At 37.8% G+C, this 19,897-nt stretch overlaps 3 protein-coding genes across 4 annotated transcripts in view; 2 read left to right on the top strand and 1 right to left on the bottom strand.

Moving 5' to 3' along the window:
- LOC124405515 (PH domain leucine-rich repeat-containing protein phosphatase 2) overlaps positions 1-19,897 on the bottom strand; it is an 88,182-nt gene that overhangs the window by 19,596 nt on the left and 48,689 nt on the right. The window lies entirely within an intron of this gene.
- Positions 9,345-10,122, top strand: LOC124405517 (C-type lectin domain family 17, member A-like). The gene is made up of 2 exons (XM_046880471.1): positions 9,345-9,874; positions 9,965-10,122. Exons 1-2 carry the CDS (start codon positions 9,406-9,408, stop codon positions 10,120-10,122), a joined length of 627 nt encoding a protein of 208 aa, XP_046736427.1. The 5' UTR covers positions 9,345-9,405.
- LOC124405516 (C-type lectin domain family 17, member A-like) lies at positions 14,541-19,553 on the top strand. Of its 2 annotated transcripts, none has more exons than XM_046880468.1 (2): positions 14,541-15,009; positions 19,256-19,553. In XM_046880468.1, the coding sequence occupies exons 1-2, from the start codon at positions 14,541-14,543 to the stop codon at positions 19,429-19,431; spliced, it is 645 nt and encodes a 214-aa protein (XP_046736424.1). In that variant the 3' UTR covers positions 19,432-19,553. The 2 variants fall into 2 exon arrangements, with proteins under 2 accessions (XP_046736424.1, XP_046736425.1); XM_046880469.1 differs by lacking the exon at positions 19,256-19,553 and adding an exon at positions 15,100-15,257.

Genomic DNA, 19,897 nt, shown 5'->3' on the forward strand with positions numbered 1-19,897 from the left:
TTTTCACACGATGTGTCGCTGTTTCGTACCGGTAATTCGACATTTTTTCCTCTGTACAATTCATTCTACTCAAATCTGCGATAACAACCAGCCTTTGATCATCAGCTTCAAATCTGGGTGATCAACTCTAAGACTTCATGAACTGATACATCGACGTTGGTTCCATTACAGAGAAGCACCTTCAAAAATCAAATTGTAAATGGTACTGATCAAGGTCAGTTCCAATTCTCTCTGGTCTAAAGTCACCATAGATAACTCGAAATATATTTCACCAGAGAACAAACACATGGACTTTTACAAGAGGAACTCGTTTCGCAGTTGGTTGAATACCTGGGTTGAATCTGATTCAAGTACCAGAGATATCTGGCATTGTGGTTCGAGCGCGAATAGAGCAAGTCGATTCGCTGGCTTCACTCTTACTTTCGTTTTGACACCACACGCTGGCCGCTGAATGCAATTCGCGTCATACTCTTCATCGCAACTGTGATCTGCACCGTGTTTCGAATTTTTAAGTACAGCATAAGCTTCGGCGATGAGGAGATGTTGCGAGAGCTTCAGGAAGGTATCGTGGACTGAAAAGTGAGGATTGTCGCGTGTGTTCAGAGACCCGCGTTGGCCGGAAGACACGCTCCGTGGATTCCGTTCCCCAGATAACCGTTTTATACCGCACTGCCTTCCTCCTTCCAGCCCGCCTTTCTTACCTGATTTAAACGCCAGGTTCTCATTGTCAAAGAGCGAAAGTGATCGATCTGAGACCCGAGTCGAATCGATGCTTTACACCTCGAGAGTTTCTCGCGCGATAAGCGAAGGCTGAACTTAACCGCGAGGTACAGAAGCTCAGGGTGAACATCGGCGATTGGTACTTAAGGTGGGTGATTTGGAATTGACGAATCTCTTGGTGCTCGAGTAGGAAAATTTAGATATTCCTCAAGAAATCCCTCGCGTGCTTAGTTTGACCGAAAGAATTATGAATGCAGAACCGGTAACTGTAAACACGGCTTGTTGACTCCACAGGCATATTAGGACAAAGTTTAAATAATGAATTGACCGAATCACTGAACGAGGAATACCGTAAGTATGCATCGCATTATCTTACAGTTCGGCTCTGTTGCCAACTCTGCGATATCATCTGCTGTTAACTAAGCTCAGCTGATATAGCGATACATCGTGCACGCGATTTTACTACGATCATTCGAACGTTAGGGTTTTGTCAAAAAACTGTTTTCGTGAAAAGGATTTTGCGACGTTTTTGCTAATACGATTGATTCATTTTCGGTAATCCTTAAAGTCCCGAACGGTAAATAAAAAAATAACGAGAAATGTCAGGGCTCGATATTTTCTAAAGTGCGGAGAACGCTGTTGGGTTCGATTGTATAATATCAAGAAACAGATATTAAGAAACTTTACATAAATCGATCGACATGAGTTCAAATAAACGTCGGGATCGAAAAATCCACTCATATTTTGGACAACTTCAGACAGTCCATCTTTCAGTGTCTTCCTGTCAATCGCAGTGGTCGAATCCCAAGAAAAGTTGGGTACGAAAAAAATTTGGCCAAGTTCACGTTTTTCGTAATGGATTCAAAGTATAAAACGAAGGTTTATAAAGCTGACAAAAGCACCAGGCCTTCAGGGTGGAATAATTTGGAAAGTCTGTTGTTTTTTCGCGTCTTTTCTTTTATCGGCACTCTACGACAATCTTCTCTAAAAGCCGTTTTTTTCGGTACAGCATCCCCGAGACGTTGAACTTTATCTTCGAAACAAATCTACAGGCTTGTTGAAGAATCCGAAGGGTATGGGGATGAATTTTATAAATTTCAACAAAAATTTGCGTACACAGGTGTAATACAGAGGAAAATTCCACTTCCGAGGATGATAAAATTCCGGATGAATTTGTCCCTCGCGTCAAAGAAATATATTCTTGTAAATAAGATTTAATTAAAGCTGGAGTAGCGAAAGCGTCGAGACGTTCTACCCCCCACCGTAAACCCTCCCTTATGAAACCCAGCGCAGGCCAATACGGGGGACAATATTATCTCTCGGCTTTCTGTTTCTCTAGCCATTTTTTCTGCGTCCCAAGTGTGTTAGTAAAAGTCTGACGGGTAGTCAGCGAGTGGAAACATGTTGCAAATCTTACGGGGAATTCTGCGAGCCTCGAGGAGAGAGGCGCCAAGCTTGTAGCTCAAGCTGCTCCGGAAGAAGGGGATGACAAAAAGTAAATTAACTCGGGACGGCAGCGAAATGCCGAATCATTTCTGTCCCTGCACGCTTGGGAAATTCGAAACGGATATGAAGCCTAATTTGGTGGCACACGTTGCGTGGTGTGGCAAAATGATGAGCGATAGATAAACGAGGGGAAACGGGAAGGTTTTCGCATGGTCGCCATTTTAGTTCCAATTATTTGTGTCTAGTATGTAGGTTTTATGCTAATATGTTAATAAGCCATCGTGCACCGCCATTTGCAATGGCCATTTTTGTTCCTACGGAAGTATCAGCCGCGTCCTTAAATTTGAAGTATCTGGTATAGGTTTTAATCTGGAAAGTGTCCATCAAAAAGCGACGGATAGTGGTTTAATAAGTCGTCAGAATGGCGTTGATAAGCAATTAGAGTTCAATCTGAACTTGGTGGTTATAGATGAAGTGAAGTATGTCTATTTTTTAATGTCTAACTTTTGCTAAAGCAACTTCATCGTGATTGTAGTGTATTTTATGGATAGTTTCTATACACGGAGATGGTCCTCCTTGCCTCTATCCTTCATAAGTTGGGCTAATCTATCCTAGATCCAAACCGAAGCTCGAAATGTTGAAAAGACGAATCGGTGAAACTTGAAACTCTCTTCGATTGACATGAAATTTGAACTGTTATAATAAAGTTTAACAAACAAGTATTCCCATACTTTTTTCAATTGAGAATATAATAGGTAATCACTAAGTTCCTAAATATTAGGTCTTGTAGCGTCGAAAAACTTTCCAGCATGGAAGGCTCTCGTGATTCGATATGAAAAGAAATAAGGATTGAAGGATGAAATATGGAACGAAATAAATTTGTCTAAATACTCAATTGAGCCAAGAGAAATAGTTGCAATTTATTGGCTCACAGGGGAAAAGCCGCTGAGGCATAAAAACCCCTTATTATTACAGTAGTAAAGTTGTGTCAAGAGCGTATGAGGTGTTAGTCTACGATCAATGGTTGTGTCTCGCAAATGGAGAGCTGCCGTGAAATTCGGAGGCCGAAGGCGCGAATCTACGAAGGTTCGATCGGCGGGCGAGAATCTACCGTTTAAATTTGTTGAGGAGAGGAAGAGAACAAGAGAGTTTCAAGCGCGACTGGAATGGCCGTAGACTCGAATCGGACTGACTAACCGAGCGTCGATTCCCGGTCAGTTATTTATTCTTCCAACGATCAGCGCCATCTTTGAGGTTAACGACGATCCACCCAATCGCGTAGCCCCGCGATCGCGTCTAAACTTACCGCGACTTGTTGGTGGCGGTACGAGCGGTAGAGATTTCGGGTATCGGATGGGGTAGAAAGTACGCGCGGACATGGGAAAGGTAAGGATTGGTACGGTCTGAACAGGTCAGATATAGTAAAAAATTGATGTTTCTCGGATAGATCCTTGTCGCAGACTATTTTTTAACGAAAATTAGAAATAATTTCGCGGTTACCATGATAACATGGAAAACGAAAATTAGTTTTTCAATTGCAGTCTGGTGATTGAAGATCAAATTGTGACTGTACTCGCAGTCGACAATATTCAGATGAAATTGCAGTAGCTTTAGAAACAATTGTCGTCCTAAATTTTAGAATGACCATTATACTTCTTTCATTTTAACTTTTTTTTTTTTTTTTTTAATTTATATCATGATCTGATAGCTTATCTTTAGATTGAAAATTGGATGGCAGCTTTCGTTTTCTTTTCGATCGACATGCATTTAAAATGATTTTAAATTATTATATTACGACCAGGATACTGAGATGATTTCACTGACGTTATATGAAATTTTCAAAGAATGCAGAACGAACTTGACGATAATACTTCAGAATTTGTCGCTTACAATTAGACAAAGATTAGCTTAGACCCCGTGGATTAGACTAAATTCTTCGCAAGTATATTGCAATTTTACTGATTGCTTTAGAACATCACTGAGATTGGCATGAAATTTGAAGGAGACGATCGTGTATCAGCTTAAGTATGCGTCAGATTTCGCAAAAGCCATAAGACTTATTGGTGTTGACGTTGATGTTTTCAACAATTTGCTCAAGAGAATCACTCCCACAATTTTCTCCGATATAAAACCGAGATTTCGCGGTGATCGCATAACAGCATTCACAAGAAACCGAGAAATAAAATTAAAGCTATTTTAGAATTCTGATCACGTGACGCTGAGGACTGGATGGTTAAAGGATGAATTGGTCGGACCGTCGGAATAAAAAGTTAGGAAGAGAGAAAAAAACTGTCTTTAAAATCCGCAAGAATGTTATTTAAACCAGTGACAATGAATACGATTAAAAAGCATCCGTTGTATGTAGTAGAAGTTAATATGAATAAATTTGTAGAACAGTTTGAGACGAAGTTTTTTAATTAGAACATTCAAATAGATTTAATTTTGATGTTTTTAATCCTGGTCTTAAATTTCTGGGCTCATTTTATCCGTCGTGGAGACTTAACCAGAGACATAATCCCGAGAGGGTAATAACTTCAGATTTGAGTAACACAATCATTTTTTCAGTTGAATTAATTCAAATCAATTTATGTAATTCAATTTGGTTATTTTATTTCAAATTAATTTTTTCAATTCAGATGAATTTGTTTAATTCAACTTAATTCATTTTAATTTATGGAATTCAGTTTTTTACGTAACTCTTAATAATTCATTGTTATTCAGTTTAAGTGAGGTGAATAAGAAAAAATTCTGTGATTTTTTTTTTTTTTTTTTTTATTCTCTGTCAATTAAAATGAACAATTCATTTTTTTTCATTTCAATTAATATTTTTTTCCTCTCAACAGATAATTCTCGCATGCACGAATTCAAAATAATTCAAATCAACTCGACTTAATTTTTCATAGTTCAATTCTTTCTCGTCAGTTAATACTCATTATTTCAGTTAATTGTTATTATTTCATTCAATTCTCATTAATTCAGTAATTTTCAATCAATTCGGTTGTTTCTCATTAAATCAGGTGAATTAGCATTAATTCGCAAACCTATTGACACATCAATTCAGCGAATTATTTTCCCCTTGTATGATCCTCAAATTATTATTATTATCTAGAATGTAACAACAATTGAAACTTACCAATTGCCATTATTTACGGTATGAATTATTTGAGATAAAATTGTAAATTCACTGTTAATTGAATTGATTTGGTCGACTATACTTGAAAGTCTAATCTGCGTTAAGTTATTTATCTATATACTGTACTCTATTACCTATATATTGTGATTCCACCCTATCTTTCTGTTCAAGCTTAACCAACATTGCATAAGTTGATTGTTAGCTTAATTCTTGATCTATAAAACTCTCTCTTTCTCTCCTCCTTCGGCTGAAGCCAATTTTTTCGTTTCATAAAGAAAAAAAAAACCTTTCTTTTTCCTAAATCTTCGTAAAAGAACGAACATGTTTGTTGTTTCTTTGCACGAGTCTATTATTCGCAGTATCTTCAACCTAGCTAATTTGAAAAGCGATAAGCGCGAGATTCAAGTGATTAAAGCAGCAGGTCATTATATATAGTAGCTTCCTGGCGTTTCAACCCTTTGAATACCAGCCAGTGAAACGAAATTCCCGTCATGTTACTCTCTTCCTTTTTCCACCGTGAATGAGAATAAGAGACCGGGTCAAAGGCGAGTTCGCCTCGTCGTTTAAGAAATTGGCAAGCCCGTTCAATCAGTCGGAGGTACGAAAGCTAATCAGCGGAATCCAATTTGCCTCGTCGCCTAGCGTCGCCTTCTTCGCTCTCTCCGAGGCCGTATAACACAAACGCTGCCTTTATCTCCTCACCCCGTATCACCCCTCCGAAATATCCTTATCCCATTCTCACCCCCCGCCACCCCCCGCGGATCTCAGACCGGGAATCAAATATTCCGGGAAATAGTTTCAGACGAGAGGCCCTCGGGCTTGGGGCTTCAGGTGGCTCACGCATTTTCCCATTTACGCTTTATACACCCCGGCAAAAAGCTTCGTGCAAGCTCGGGCTCCCGGTGTTTTGAAAATAAGGGAAAACAAGAGGGAAACTCATGTCAGGGAACTTTCAAAGCAAGAAGTAAGAATATCTATTAAAGAGCCGAGAGGTCAATCACTCATCGATTTGACCTATATATACGCCTGAATTCAAGATTATAAAGAGGTCGAATTCGAAAGATTCCAAAAATTGTAAAGTGTACTTTAAACACAAAAAATGGGAGTAAAGTTTTTTGGAACTGGTTTAAACTGAACGAATTTTGTTTGAATATAAACCCACTTATATATAGTTTACTATAAACGCGTGAACAAGTTTCGTTTCATCGGATTAAAATTTTATAACCATGAAAATTCATTCATCTTTTGATTATAAAATAAATAAAATAAATAAATAAAATGAATAATCAAACATTTAATCTGAAATTGTAATCGGCTCGAGTGTCTCCATTATTTGAGATAAAAAACAAAATGCGAAAGCTGTGAAAGCTCGAAATTACTGACGCCTCGTTTCGTCCGACGCTAGGATTCGAGCTGTTTAAACTCACCGTGAATCCACAAGTTTCCAGGCAGATTACACACGAGTTTTACGTGAGTCGGTGATCCTCTTTGTGAAGTTGACTCCCTATGTTATAATCGTATGCTTTAAACTACTAGAATTATACTGAAATGTGCCATTTTTTCGCCAGATTAACCTTTTGACACGTTTCGGCTTTGTTCGATTCGAGAAATGGGATCGTTTTTTGTCTTTAAACAAGATTTTGCGTTTTATAAACTTGACCCTAACTGGTCACTCAAGCTGAATTTTACCCCAAACACCTTTTAACCCCCCCCCCCCCCCCCCCCCATAGAGTCCCTTACTCGTGAAAATAGGCCACGTGGTTTGTTTTAACTGAGGTAAAAAAAAGGTTAAATAATTTTTTAAATTAATTAGTCACTCTGGGTGAATTTGACTCCAAAAATTTTTCAAACTCCTCGCAGAATCCCTTAGTTGTGGTAATTTCGATTAGGAAAACTGAGGTAGGTTTTACAGCGATCCTTACAAAATATCTAGATTTTTAGAACTCACTGTTGAAGCAGGATGTCACTTCTTTGGAGTTGGGGTGAATTTTAGCCAGTGTAACAGTTACGCGATTATAAAGAGGTGTGAGCAATTAGGGTTAAGAGGAGATGAACTCGAAAAATTAGTCTCGAAGAGGGTTGATCAGCTCTGTGGATTATATCTAATATCGCTCTGCACTGTGACAGAGTATTCAGAATGACGAAATAATCCTTCCGACATGCTAAGTTGCACTTGAGATTAATTTAATTACGGAATTTCGAGAGTAACTTTCTTATTACTATCAAGATATTTGTGATCGTCATTTGACGCGTGCGCTTACTTTGCAGTAAAATACGCCCGGTGTCAGGGAAATCAGGGAAATATTCCATCAGATATTATTGCTTTCCATAAACCGAACAATGCCTTGATTATTCTTGTGTACAGTAATCGAAATGATTTGCAATTTTGATGAAGAAATTGAACGACATACTCATTGACGTGAAAGTGATATCGAAAATTTCTTTTTTGCAAGCATTACCTACAAAGTTTGCGAAGATCCTCTCACATAGTTCATGTTCACCCGCGCAGCGAAACAGCATGGCTTAAATATATCTGGTATCGACTTCAACAGGATTTGCAATGTCCTGTTCGCGCTGATCAGAGTATCCTTCAAATATTCTATGACAACATTTCGATATTCGTTCATCAACGGAATACCAGAATTTTTTAAAACATTTATTGAGATACACTTCAACAATTGCGTTTCTTCGAAACGTTGTACACTCACTCCACAGCCGGAATTGATAATTTTAAAAATGTTCAATGTAAGCGGATGTTTCATTATCAATATCACTGAAAAACACGCAACTTAATTTACGCTAATGTCGTCTGAATCAAAGGGGAGTTATTTCCTGCTGATATTTCGAGGTCTTTCTGTTAGAGTTGATAGCCTTGCTGACTAGCCTGATAAGGATGGGGGATTTTTCAGCACATTCATTTTTCAGCATTCATCATCCTTTGTAAAAGAATGTACGTTGATAATGTCACGCGCACTTGATTAGGATGGGGAAAAAAATTAGTAATCGTTATGGTCGTAGCGAAACCCCAGAAAACTGCTTTGCTGCAGCCTGAGTTTATCTCCGAGGCTCATCGAGGGACTGATGGTTAAAAATGACCAAAACAATCGTCCAAAAATGACTTCGCCTGGATTTCTTACAATTATTTTTCAATAAACAATTTGTTAGTTATCCACCACTTCAATCTGAAAAGTTTGTTCGTTAATTCTTGTTTGATCACAAGTGCGCGTAACACGAATCGTTAAGGTAGCATAATTTTGTTAGAAGATAATTATTAATCATCTTACGTTCGTGTCTTATCATGTCTTACGTTCAGAATTGTATTGAATTATATGGCATCAAAAACATCTGAAATGTAAAAAAGCCGCCAATTACGAAAATTATCTTATACATAATGAACAATTTATCGTCGATCGTTGACGCGAAATCAGGAAAAAATGTCAAGCTTATAAATGCTCATCTATTGTAATATTGGCTATAGATCCTTGATCCGAATATTAGATATCTAGTCGAAAATTGATTTTGTCAACTGATTTAAAACTCTGAAATGGAGGAATTGGAATCGTCAAACTACGGAGTCCGTAATTAGGTTAGGTGGTGACCGTCTAAAAACAATAAAAGATCAAAGGAGCGCGATCTTTCTCATAACTTAGAATGCTCATCTCTTTACAGAATCTCTCTTTCGATCTGAACAAACTTTTTAGGGTGTACCACGGTGGAAAATCGCTAATTATATTTAATTCATAAATATCGTAATGTAAGTGTTTGGAGTGGAGAGTTGATCATCGTTACAAAACATGAAAACATTCATTCCTTATAAATGAATGCGCATCTCATTCGAATACAGATGATACATCCTGACCCACTGAAGTACGTTTTATCGATCCGATATAAAACACTAGTCACTCGCACTGTCACCGTTAAAAAAAAAAAAAAAAATTCTCGTCTTCTTCGAGCATAGAGTGAGGGACGCGAGATGTAATTATTCATGCTGAGGCATATATAAACAGCTTTGAAACATCATGCTACCATTGTTATGCGGTACGTGGGCACCCAAAGAACACTTATATCAACTGTATATACTGCATCGGTTAAAGTTGTAATCCACGATGGCGCCGATGATCGCTTATACGCTGCCCGCGATGCAGCTCGTGTGTAATTTAGTCATCCCGCAAGCTCCGAACTTGACTATCAATAATGTCGATTCGGGAGTTGCGACGGGTGCGTCAGATAATCGAAACGTATCGGTTGTAAAGGAATTACCGGGTCTGGATCATGACGTCACTCCAACCTCAAATCCACCTGTAACTCCATCACTGCCAACGATCCAAGCCAAGACTCTCCCGGACGGCTACCTAAGCTTCCCCAAATTCGGAGTAGCCTGGAAGGCGCATAATGAAACTGCAACGTATCCAGTGGCTGCTAAAAGGTGCGTCGAGGAGGGTGGAAACTTGGCGGTGATTGATTCCTGGCGCAAGTTCAACGTTGTGCAGCAACTCCTATCGAAAGACGATGAACACTATTTCGTAGGCATCACGCGCATGTACGAAACCAAGGATTGGGTCGACGTCAGGACAGGTAAGCCCAGACTTTCAATGGCCATTGACTCTTTTAAACAAGGGTAGACTGATAATATGTACTTCATGATTTCAACCTTTGGTAATTCAGGATCACCCGTGTCCGGCATACCTTGGGGTCCAGCTGAACCCAACGATGATAGGTACTGTGCCAAAATGAGAGCATCGTACCCCGGACTGTGGAATTGGATATGTTTGGAAAAGCAGCGTTTTGTGTGCGTGATTCAAGTTCCTCAGAGCCATGACTAAGGAGTCCTTAAATCGGCCATCGTATGTAACTACTAATCAGATTCTCCACAAGGCCCGGGGGGTTAATCACTGACATTGTCATTGTAATCTGGTGTGCGCAGATTATTGTGATTCCATTCATAGTTTGTGATCTTTGTGATTACTGTAGTCTTCCCGTAGTCTCTGTAATCGATTGTTATTCTTGCAATTTTTGTAATTTTTCGTAATCCTTGCGATCTCCGCAATCATTTGTAATCTTTGTAACGGTAGTCGGTGTACGCCATTTTTGCATAGTGATGAATCCCTCGGGCGCGGCTAGTCATGTACTACTACAATATTTCTCCACTAATGTTATGTGATAAAAAATGATTTCCGAACCTAATTAGTTCCTCGTACGATTGAGTCAATTTATTTTTTATAAATCAAGCAGTGACATGTTATTGGAATACCACGTTGCGTTACAATATAATATCTATCATAAAACAGCGACGCGATACAAATCCACTACGATTTACTTCTCATGGTGGAATAGCAAGTATGATATTTTCGCATTTCACCGAAGTTCATTAGGATTAGAATTCAGGGTCGACCGTCGACTCGATTGATCTCTACGATGATGTCCCGACACCTCAGATATATCAGAATTGGAATTATTCTCAACTCCACAATTCGGTCGCTGAGTGGCCATGAAAATATGATCAGAGACTGAAATCGGTCATTTGCGTAACTTGACGTGAAAATTGTCGATCAGTGATTCTCTCGGAATCATCGATTTCACGTGATATACTTTTCCCCAAATGCGTAATCGGTATGAATTCTTGGATTTTCCTCCAGAATATGTATACAAGCTTGGGATATTCTAAAAATGATCTTTGCACGAAAAAAAGAAATCGTTGGAATCACGAATAATCTGCTATAAAATCGTTTTCATTTCCCCCCATACATGTAATACAGAATTACGCGAATATTTTGTTACTGTAAACAGTAAACTATTCAAGCATCAAAATCATGGACAAAGTTTTTGTCGATAAAATGGATCCGTCGATATTGAAACAATTTTCAATCAACTGTTACATTGTCATAACTGTGACGAATCGGCTGCCTGATTTTATACCAATCTGAACATTATTGTAACAGTTATGCTGCTCACGCTCATTTTTCATAGAAGATGTGAAAGAAAACCAAGAAAATGAACTTGGCAGGCTGAAGATTCTGAAAGATCATTCTGACAGATTTTTGCGGAAATTTTCCGCTACTCGTTTGACTGTCTACTAGCGATACGTATGTGTAATTTTTTTTTTCTTAAATTAACGCACAGTCCGTTTTTTTTTTTTTTTTTTTTTTTTTTTTGCAAATTAGTAGATCAGCAAGTTGTAGCTTGCATCGAACCGCGTATTCGACGTAATCTGATCCTCTAGATTATTAACGATGATTATTTCTCGTGTATCACATCAATAACTTGCAACTAGAAATTGAATCACCGTTGTCCAAATTCGTACGCGTTTATGTGTAGAATAATTTTAAGTAAATAGAAAGTCAACTCTTGAAAGACCGGCAAGAATCTTTCGAGATAACTTACGAAAGTCAACGCGATAAATCCTCGAAATTAACAATCCGAATTCACCCCCAGTTCGCTGTCACCATCCCTGTTATATGGTAGAATAAAACTTACAATTAATCTACAACCCTCAACCGTTTGATTAAATTTGACAAATCAACATCTTCACTTTTCTCGTCTCAACACGAAATCACCTGCCACGCATCAATTTGAAGTACAGGGTGGATAATTGCGCCGTTTCATGCGAAGCTGATAATAGCGTAGAATTTTTAAATAATGTTAATGACTGACCGCAACATAATCCAAAGAGCCGAGGTTTGCTGAACGTTTTTCATTCTTATTCGATTATCTAGCGACAGTGTCTTCCTTCTCTTAAGGGAGGTTTTTCTTTTTTTCTCTCCAAATTTATCGCTTTTTTCTCATTTTCTGGTGAAGAAACTATACAACGAATCAATGCGAAATTTGACATGTGGAATTATTGGCAAGGCAAGACTCTGAGGCAAGATTATTAATTACCTGTAAATCTCACAAACAAAAATTGCGTCTCGCCTTTTTCATACATCATTTCGTTATAAACAATTCGACCCATTTCATTTGTTTATTGAGTTTATTCTCATAAAAACTCTAAATTTTTGTCGATCTCACAGTTACCGAGATAAATAAAAAAAACTGATCACATCCTTGATTTCAAGATGGCGGCACTTCCAAGCCATAGACAGTCCCGGAAAACGAGTTTACACTTATTGCAAATTAATAATCAAAAAAATTCACAGTTATTCACCATTCGATCGCACTATATACCAACTGCATATACTGTATCAATTAAAGTTGTGATCGAAACCAAGGATTTGGTTAAAATCAGGACAGATGCGTTTGGACTTTCAATGGCCGTTGACTCTTTGAAAGAAGGCTAGACTGATAAAATGTCTATCACTATTGCAACCTCTGGTAATTTAGGATTGCCTTTGTCAACCACACCTTGGATGTCAGGTCATCCCAGTGTCGATGACAATTGTGTAGCAATGAACATTAGATATCAAGGACTGTTCCTTTCTACATATTCAACTGAAAGACGTTTTGTCTGCGGGATTGAAATTCCTTTGAGCCACGACTGACGGGTTTTCCAATCGGCCATTGTGACAACCTTTTAGATTCAGGCGAGGCTGTAAATGTACTTCTACAATATTTTTTCACTGTTATTATGAAATAAAGAATAATATATTCGAACCGAAAAGGTTTCTTATCGGAATCAGTGAATTGATTTCTCTTAAATTAAGTAGCAATACATCAATCGAATACCACGTTTCGTTATAATATAATATCGGCTGTACTAACGAGGCGATATAATTCTACCATAAAGCACTTTCCATAGTGGAATGTCAAGTGTGCCATTTTTTTAACCACACTGCAGTTATTCAGAATTGGAATTCAGGATCGACTCAACCGTCGACTTGCTTGATCTCTACGACATCCTGATCCTTCAGGTACGCAGCTTGGCAATGAAAATAGGATTATGGACTAAAAATTATGGCATATTGTGACTCTGAAATTTTATTCCTGGAGGAAACTGTTTGACACCGAATCACCGCCACGTTTCAAGATGCGGAATCCCGTTCGAGTGACGTTCAGCAGTGAAAATCACGACTGGGTCGCCATAAGCAAGAGAAGAAAAAAAATCAAAATTCAAAATTGGCGATCCAGATACAAAATACAGAAACTTGTCGTAAAGTATGGTATTCCTTAATTTATCGAGCTTTTTACCTCGCTAACTAGAACTAAACTTTACTAAAAATTCTCAAAAAGCTCAACTCTCAAATCTAAATCTAATTCTGCTCAATAATACTAATTTCTCGCCGGCGTGCCGAACGGACAGCATTCTCTACAATAAATCGACTCGGAGCTTTGGCACGACCGCGAGATTCCTTAACAAACTAAACTAGACATCTAGAACTAAGTTAAACCTGCACCTCAACTAAGCCTTACTGAACTAAATCCAACAGAATTCAACATCTTGCGAAGCTCAACTCAACGTAACAAAAACTCACTTAACTAACAAACAATCGTAACTCCAACTTGACTAACAACAACAAAATCGAACAATACCAAGGCCAAGGCGAAATATCCGAATTCTAAATCTAAACGTTTTTCGTGAATAATTTTTAATAAAATTAAAGTATGCATATACCGGGTGTATACTTTTTGGGTTTTCTTATTAATAATTATAATTATTAGTAATCGTGACGAAGAAATAGTATGTGATAGAAAAAAATTCAAATTCATATTCTTATTAAGAAATAAGTATGAATAAATAAAGAGGTAATGTTGAAGAGGCTACTTGATTTTTTTGAAATTGTAACGTGGTGTAATCAATATCGCTGAAAAACACCCAAATTAACCTTCTTTCACGATAAGATCGTCTGAATCAAATGAGGGTTTTTTGTGTTGTAAGAAAAGAAAAAAAATTGTGGAATTATAGCTGTGTCTTCAACCGTTTTAAAATCACTTGTTGGTATTTTTTTTTATGATAAATACGAATGTCAAGGTCACAACTAGAAGAGTATTTCAAAACCTTTCGACAGTCAAAATTTTAACACGTTTTCCCAGTAATTTTTCGAGGGTTTTCATGGATTTCATTTGAATACAGATGATATTTTTCGAACCACTGCATCACGTTTTATTCGGTAACACACACTATCGCACTTTCAGCAAAATATGTAATCTCTTCTCCCTTCCGGCGAGAAATCAGTGATGGAATGACCCATCTGAAGCTATATAAAGAAGCGTCGCAAGATTATGATGCGTACAATTACCGAGCAGTACTCGTTCGACTACAGAACACTACCAATTGCATATACTGTGTCTGATACCGTTGTGGCCGGAAATGGCACCGATGATCGCTTATACGCTGCCCGCGATGCAGCTCGTGTGTAATTTAGTCATCCCGCAAGCTCCGAACTTGACTATCAATAATGTCGATTCGGGAGTTGCGACGGGTGCGTCAGATAATCGAAACGTATCGGTTGTAAAGGAATTACCGGGTCTGGATCATGACGTCACTCCAACTTCAAATCCACCTGTAACTCCATCACTGCCAACGATCCAAGCCAAGACTCTCCCGGACGGCTACCTAAGCTTCCCCAAATTCGGAGTAGCCTGGAAGGCGCATAATGAAACTGCAACGTATCCAGTGGCTGCTAAAAGGTGCGTCGAGGAGGGTGGAAACTTGGCGGTGATTGATTCCTGGCGCAAGTTCAACGTTGTGCAGCAACTCCTATCGAAAGACGATGAACACTATTTCGTAGGCATCACGCGCATGTACGAAACCAAGGATTGGGTCGACGTCAGGACAGGTAAGCCCAGACTTTCAATGGCCATTGACTCTTTTAAACAAGGGTAGACTGATAATATGTACTTCATGATTTCAACCTTTGGTAATTCAGGATCACCCGTGTCCGGCATACCTTGGGGTCCAGCTGAACCCAACGATAATAGGTACTGTGCCAAAATGAGAGCATCGTACTCCGGACTGTGGAATTGGATATGTTTGGAAAAGCAGCGTTTTGTGTGCGAGATTCAAGTTCCTCAGAGCCACGACTAAGGAGTCCTTAAATCCTTAGATTATTGTGATTCCATGTATACTTTGTAATCTTTGTGATTTCTGTAGTCTTCCCGTAATCTCTGCAATCGATTGTTATTCTTGCAATTATTGTAATTTTTAGTAAGCCTTGCGATCTCCGCAAACATTTGTAATCTTTGTAACGGTAATCAGTACATGCCATTTTTGCCGAGTGATTAATTCCGCAGAATAATTATTTTGCTCTTGATGTAAATTTTTCCTTTGAATCTCCTTGGAAATTTTCGATTCTATTCCAGAATCTGTATACAAGCTCAGGTTATTTTTGAAATAACTTTGTCAGGAAGAAAAGAAATTCTTTGAATCACGAAAAATTCAGTATAAAATCTTTTTCATTATCCATAATACGGAATTACGTAAATGTATTGTTGATCTAAACAGAATTATTCAAGCAAGGTAATGACGGACAGAATTTTTCATTGATAAAATCCATCTCCAGAATATATAATCATTTTCGTAATAACGTTCTGTCCGAGTCAGGCGAGTGTTTCATTCACAGCGATTACAGTCTCCGGATAACAAAGTGTGAATATCATTAGCTAGAAGAAATGCAACCTTCGCGTGATTCGAAGTTGACGAGGTCTGTGTCTAAGAAGCAAACGCGTTTTTCAAACTACTTGATATTCTTACTTGTCCCGAACAAAGTAATTTTTCCTACCTACAAACAAGGAAATGGTTCTTCGAAGTACCGACAGGTCAGGCCCCGAATAAGGAGTCTTCTCGTCTTTTACATTCTGTGATCATAAATTTCAGCTAAGAATTATACAATTTTTACGATACGCGAACATTTTCACTTTGAATTCAAAATTTGCGTCGGTTCGATCGGAAAATTCGAACGTGACCATCGCAGAAAATTTGGCTGGCTTGCCGCTCGACGTAACTCTGACTTCAAATGATGCAATGATTTGGCAAGATGCTGCGAAGAAATGCGTCGAGGAGGGTGGAAACCTGGTGGTGACTGATTCGTGGCTCAAGTTCAATTTGAACAGTTGCAGTAGCAATAACAAATATTTTTAATGCGAGATTGAAATTTGAGTAAAAATTGACGGATACAATTTTTTTTTTTTTCTTGTTTCTATTGTTTTTTCGTTACACCGATTGTACAAAAGTTGACGTTTCAATGAAAACGCCTTTTATTAATAAGTCAATGGATTCAGTGTGAGTTATTCGAATCAAAGATTCATCATCCCAAAAAACTCCCGAGACTTCAGTTTCCAGTAATAGAATTGTCGAGAAATTTTTAAACCAAAAAACGAATCTACGCATTTGAATTATACGTTGCAAGTTAATTCGCAGAATACTTACTTTCAGGTATCAAATAGTCTACGTAGTTAAATTTGATTCTTTTCAAAGACAGTAGATATGACGAATCATGAAACAAAGCCAAAAAACGGTACAGGAATACCCCATAATACGAAGATATTTTATCAACCATAAAAATCTCACTTAAAAAATTGGTGAACTCTGTAAAAAATTTCTGCGACAATCCACCGAATTCAGAATTTCGCTTGAAAGTTATTTAAATTAAAAAAAAAAAAAAAAAAATTATTCGATAGCCTATCAAAGTTAGCTATTGAAATATGATCTAAAAACGATTCGCAAATGATCGAAAAGCTCGAAGCTTTCTGAATTCGTCGCAAAACTTTTTAAATCCTAACAGAATTTTTTTCCGTCGGTGTTTGTTCAATGATGAACACAAATCTGTCCTGTTCTGTACTCTTCCTCTATTTCTGCTCTATGGGCAATTCCACCAATTGCTGGTGAACGATCAGCCGGTATCAAAATTTAGATCTCAGAACAAACATTTATTTGTGTTACGATGTGAATAATTCCAAGACATGAAGATTCAGTTTTATATCGAAGTAATGAAATAATTTTGACGCTTATGAAATCATAGAAAAAAAAAAACATGTTTTGTAAGCTGTTGCTGAAAATGTGTCTGAAAACCGGATTCAATTACAGGAAAAATCAGATTTCTTTCTACCCAAAACAGACATTTAGTCATATTTTTCCGATTAATCAATACTCTTCGGAAAAAAACCGACTTGACGTGTATTTTTTCAATAACAAGGCTTGGACTTCCAATTTTTCTCAATAATATCTGATGATTATGACTAGTTACGCTTGACAAATCTTTTCGCGTGATGATTTCGAATCATTTATCTGTAATTCTGCCAAATCATCTTTACACATTACACGTTTCGCGTATTCAAAACGAACGTCTCCTCGACCAAACAATAAAAAGTTTTCCATCCATCCATAATCCTGCCAACCCTCGGCCTCCGTAACTTTTTACATCATAAATTACACGGTTTTGACTATAACACAAACTGCGAGAAACATCGCGAATAACGTGACTAGTTGTGGAAAGTTTGCGGGCTGCACTTACCGGGTATAATTATTCCGGCTGATATCTTACAGGCTAATTTCTACTCTCCTATCCCCTTTGCGAGTTGGTCTTAAGGCAGAAAAGCGGTTCAATTGGAGTGAAGAGGCAGGCGACGAGACGTAGATTTGATTCCTTTCATCTTGTAAATTGGCAGCTAAATATTAACTCTGTAATTTTGGTCGCCTGGGCATCGATCGGTCTCACCTATATAAGATACCTTCATGCGTTGAAATTTCTTGTGCACCAGCAATTGATGAGGCACCCCGCAAGCATGATACACTCCTGAAGTGTGGCGCGAGATACGTTAGTTTGATTAATTATGTGCAAACAATACGTCAAGCTCTGTTTGCCAGCCAGGGTAGCTTGACACGATTCTTGGCAGGACTTGAAGCTTGCTTTGGCTTTCAACGCTTTCGGCTGTTGCATGCTTGCCGGTATGGAGTTTTGATTGAAATCGATTCGTTTTATCGAGTTTCGATTCTCTCACGCAAATCAGCATTGATAATTCGACGAAGCGTGGAGTAAGTATGAAACTTGACAGAGATTTGTACTGTTTATTGTTTCAGAGTGATTAGTGGTTCAGAGTAGCGTGGAACAAAACCATAGTTTTTTTAACGAACCGTTTTTTAATTAAAGTATAAACATGAATAAACAACAAAACAACACATATACATTAATAATAATCAAGAAGAAAAATTCGATCAGTACGTGGTACTTGGCAGGCCTTTTTAGAAAAACACCTTTAGGAATACATCAAATTCTATCATTATGGTTTCGTGTATGCATCGTGCCTTGAAACCACTTACTAATTTAATTTTTTTTCTGAATTTTTATCAATGCACGAGTTATTTTATTTATTTATTTTTTTTTTTTATTCATAATTAACTATTATTTGTAGTTGGATAAGTTTCTTTGTTCCCGTCAAAGGTTTCGAGTGCATAGTTAGTACCTAACATGTTTCAACTGCTTTCTGAGATCGCAAAACTTTGCAGAGATTGCGAAAGGTCCCCGGAAAATCTCTAAAAGTTATCAAAAACTGCATTGACTACTGTGGACTGAAATCCAAACTAACAGATCGTTAACTTTTAAAGATCCTGGGAACCTGATAATAACCGCGATATTTGACTGTAAAATAGTAACAAACATGTCAATAAAAACTATAATTAAAAATCATTGGAAATTGAACCATATCGAGATGAAAATCTTACAGTGTTTTTATAGGCACATAACTGTAGTGAAAATCTATCCCAGAAATTTCCCTAGAATTCCAGTTTCCGGTTATCAAAGTTCAACGATCTGTTACCAAGGAAATAACCAAAGTCATTGTCAACATGATCTTGTTCCTCACACCTTACACGCTACACCCTTCCTATTAGGTATATGCAGATAAAAGGAATATCATTGGAAAAGAAGTTTTATGCAGAATCAAGGTATGCAAAAATAATCACAAAATGACTGGATCTCCATTTTCTAGAACCCAGATATTGAACTAGAAATTAGCAACTTGATTATGGCCGATAGACTACTCGTTCTATAAAATCAACCAGACCGGACCCTTTTCTGTCACAAAAAGTGAATCCCTTCATTGACCATCGAAAGAAGTCAGGATTACCGTTTCTGACGCTTGTTTCCTGCCAAAATATCCGGTGCGATGCCGGAAATCGCTGGAAAACGACCCGGACGCCAGGGACGAAACAATCGGAGACAAATTTCTTACCCTTCCGCAGGATTGCTCAACGTGCTTTGTAAACGAAGCCTGAAGATCCCGCTAAGCTCACAATCAACTTAGTTCATCTTCATTCATCTCACGTAAATCGTTGCGCTACGCATACCTTCGCGGAAAATTGTACGATTCCTTTGGTGTTCCGGAAGCTGGACTAAGTACCGTATCCGGTTCAAATTGTATAGTTAGGTTTGTTTATTATTATGTTCCATACAGTTTTTCATTTCGACTAAAGCTTGCGACAATGACGGTTTGCATTTCGAGTCATCGGTTCCAAAGTCACATTTTTTTTTTTTTCTTATTCATTTTTTGAATCACATTTTCATATCATTATGTTTCTGTTGTTAATAAATAATGTTATTTTAACAGCGGTTTTTAGTATAATTAAATTCTAAACATGTCGCAGTCTTTGGTTAGATCAGTTTTTCATAGTTTCCTCAGACTAATTTGCAAATCTCGGTAGAATTTTCTCGATCTTTGGCATTTCTGTAA

Source organism: Diprion similis, chromosome 4, assembly GCF_021155765.1.
Source record: "Diprion similis isolate iyDipSimi1 chromosome 4, iyDipSimi1.1, whole genome shotgun sequence".
Lineage (NCBI taxonomy): Eukaryota > Metazoa > Arthropoda > Insecta > Hymenoptera > Diprionidae > Diprion > Diprion similis.

Bases quoted from the DNA above. Each gene is read 5' to 3' on its own strand.
- LOC124405517 (XM_046880471.1), top strand. From the start codon at position 9,406: ATGGCGCCGATGATCGCTTATACGCTGCCCGCGATGCAGCTCGTGTGT. The intron at 9,875-9,964 runs GTAAGCCCAGAC...TTGGTAATTCAG, and splicing joins TTGGGTCGACGTCAGGACAG to GATCACCCGTGTCCGGCATA.
- LOC124405516 (XM_046880468.1), top strand. From the start codon at position 14,541: ATGGCACCGATGATCGCTTATACGCTGCCCGCGATGCAGCTCGTGTGT. The intron at 15,010-19,255 runs GTAAGCCCAGAC...TGTCACAAAAAG, and splicing joins TTGGGTCGACGTCAGGACAG to TGAATCCCTTCATTGACCAT.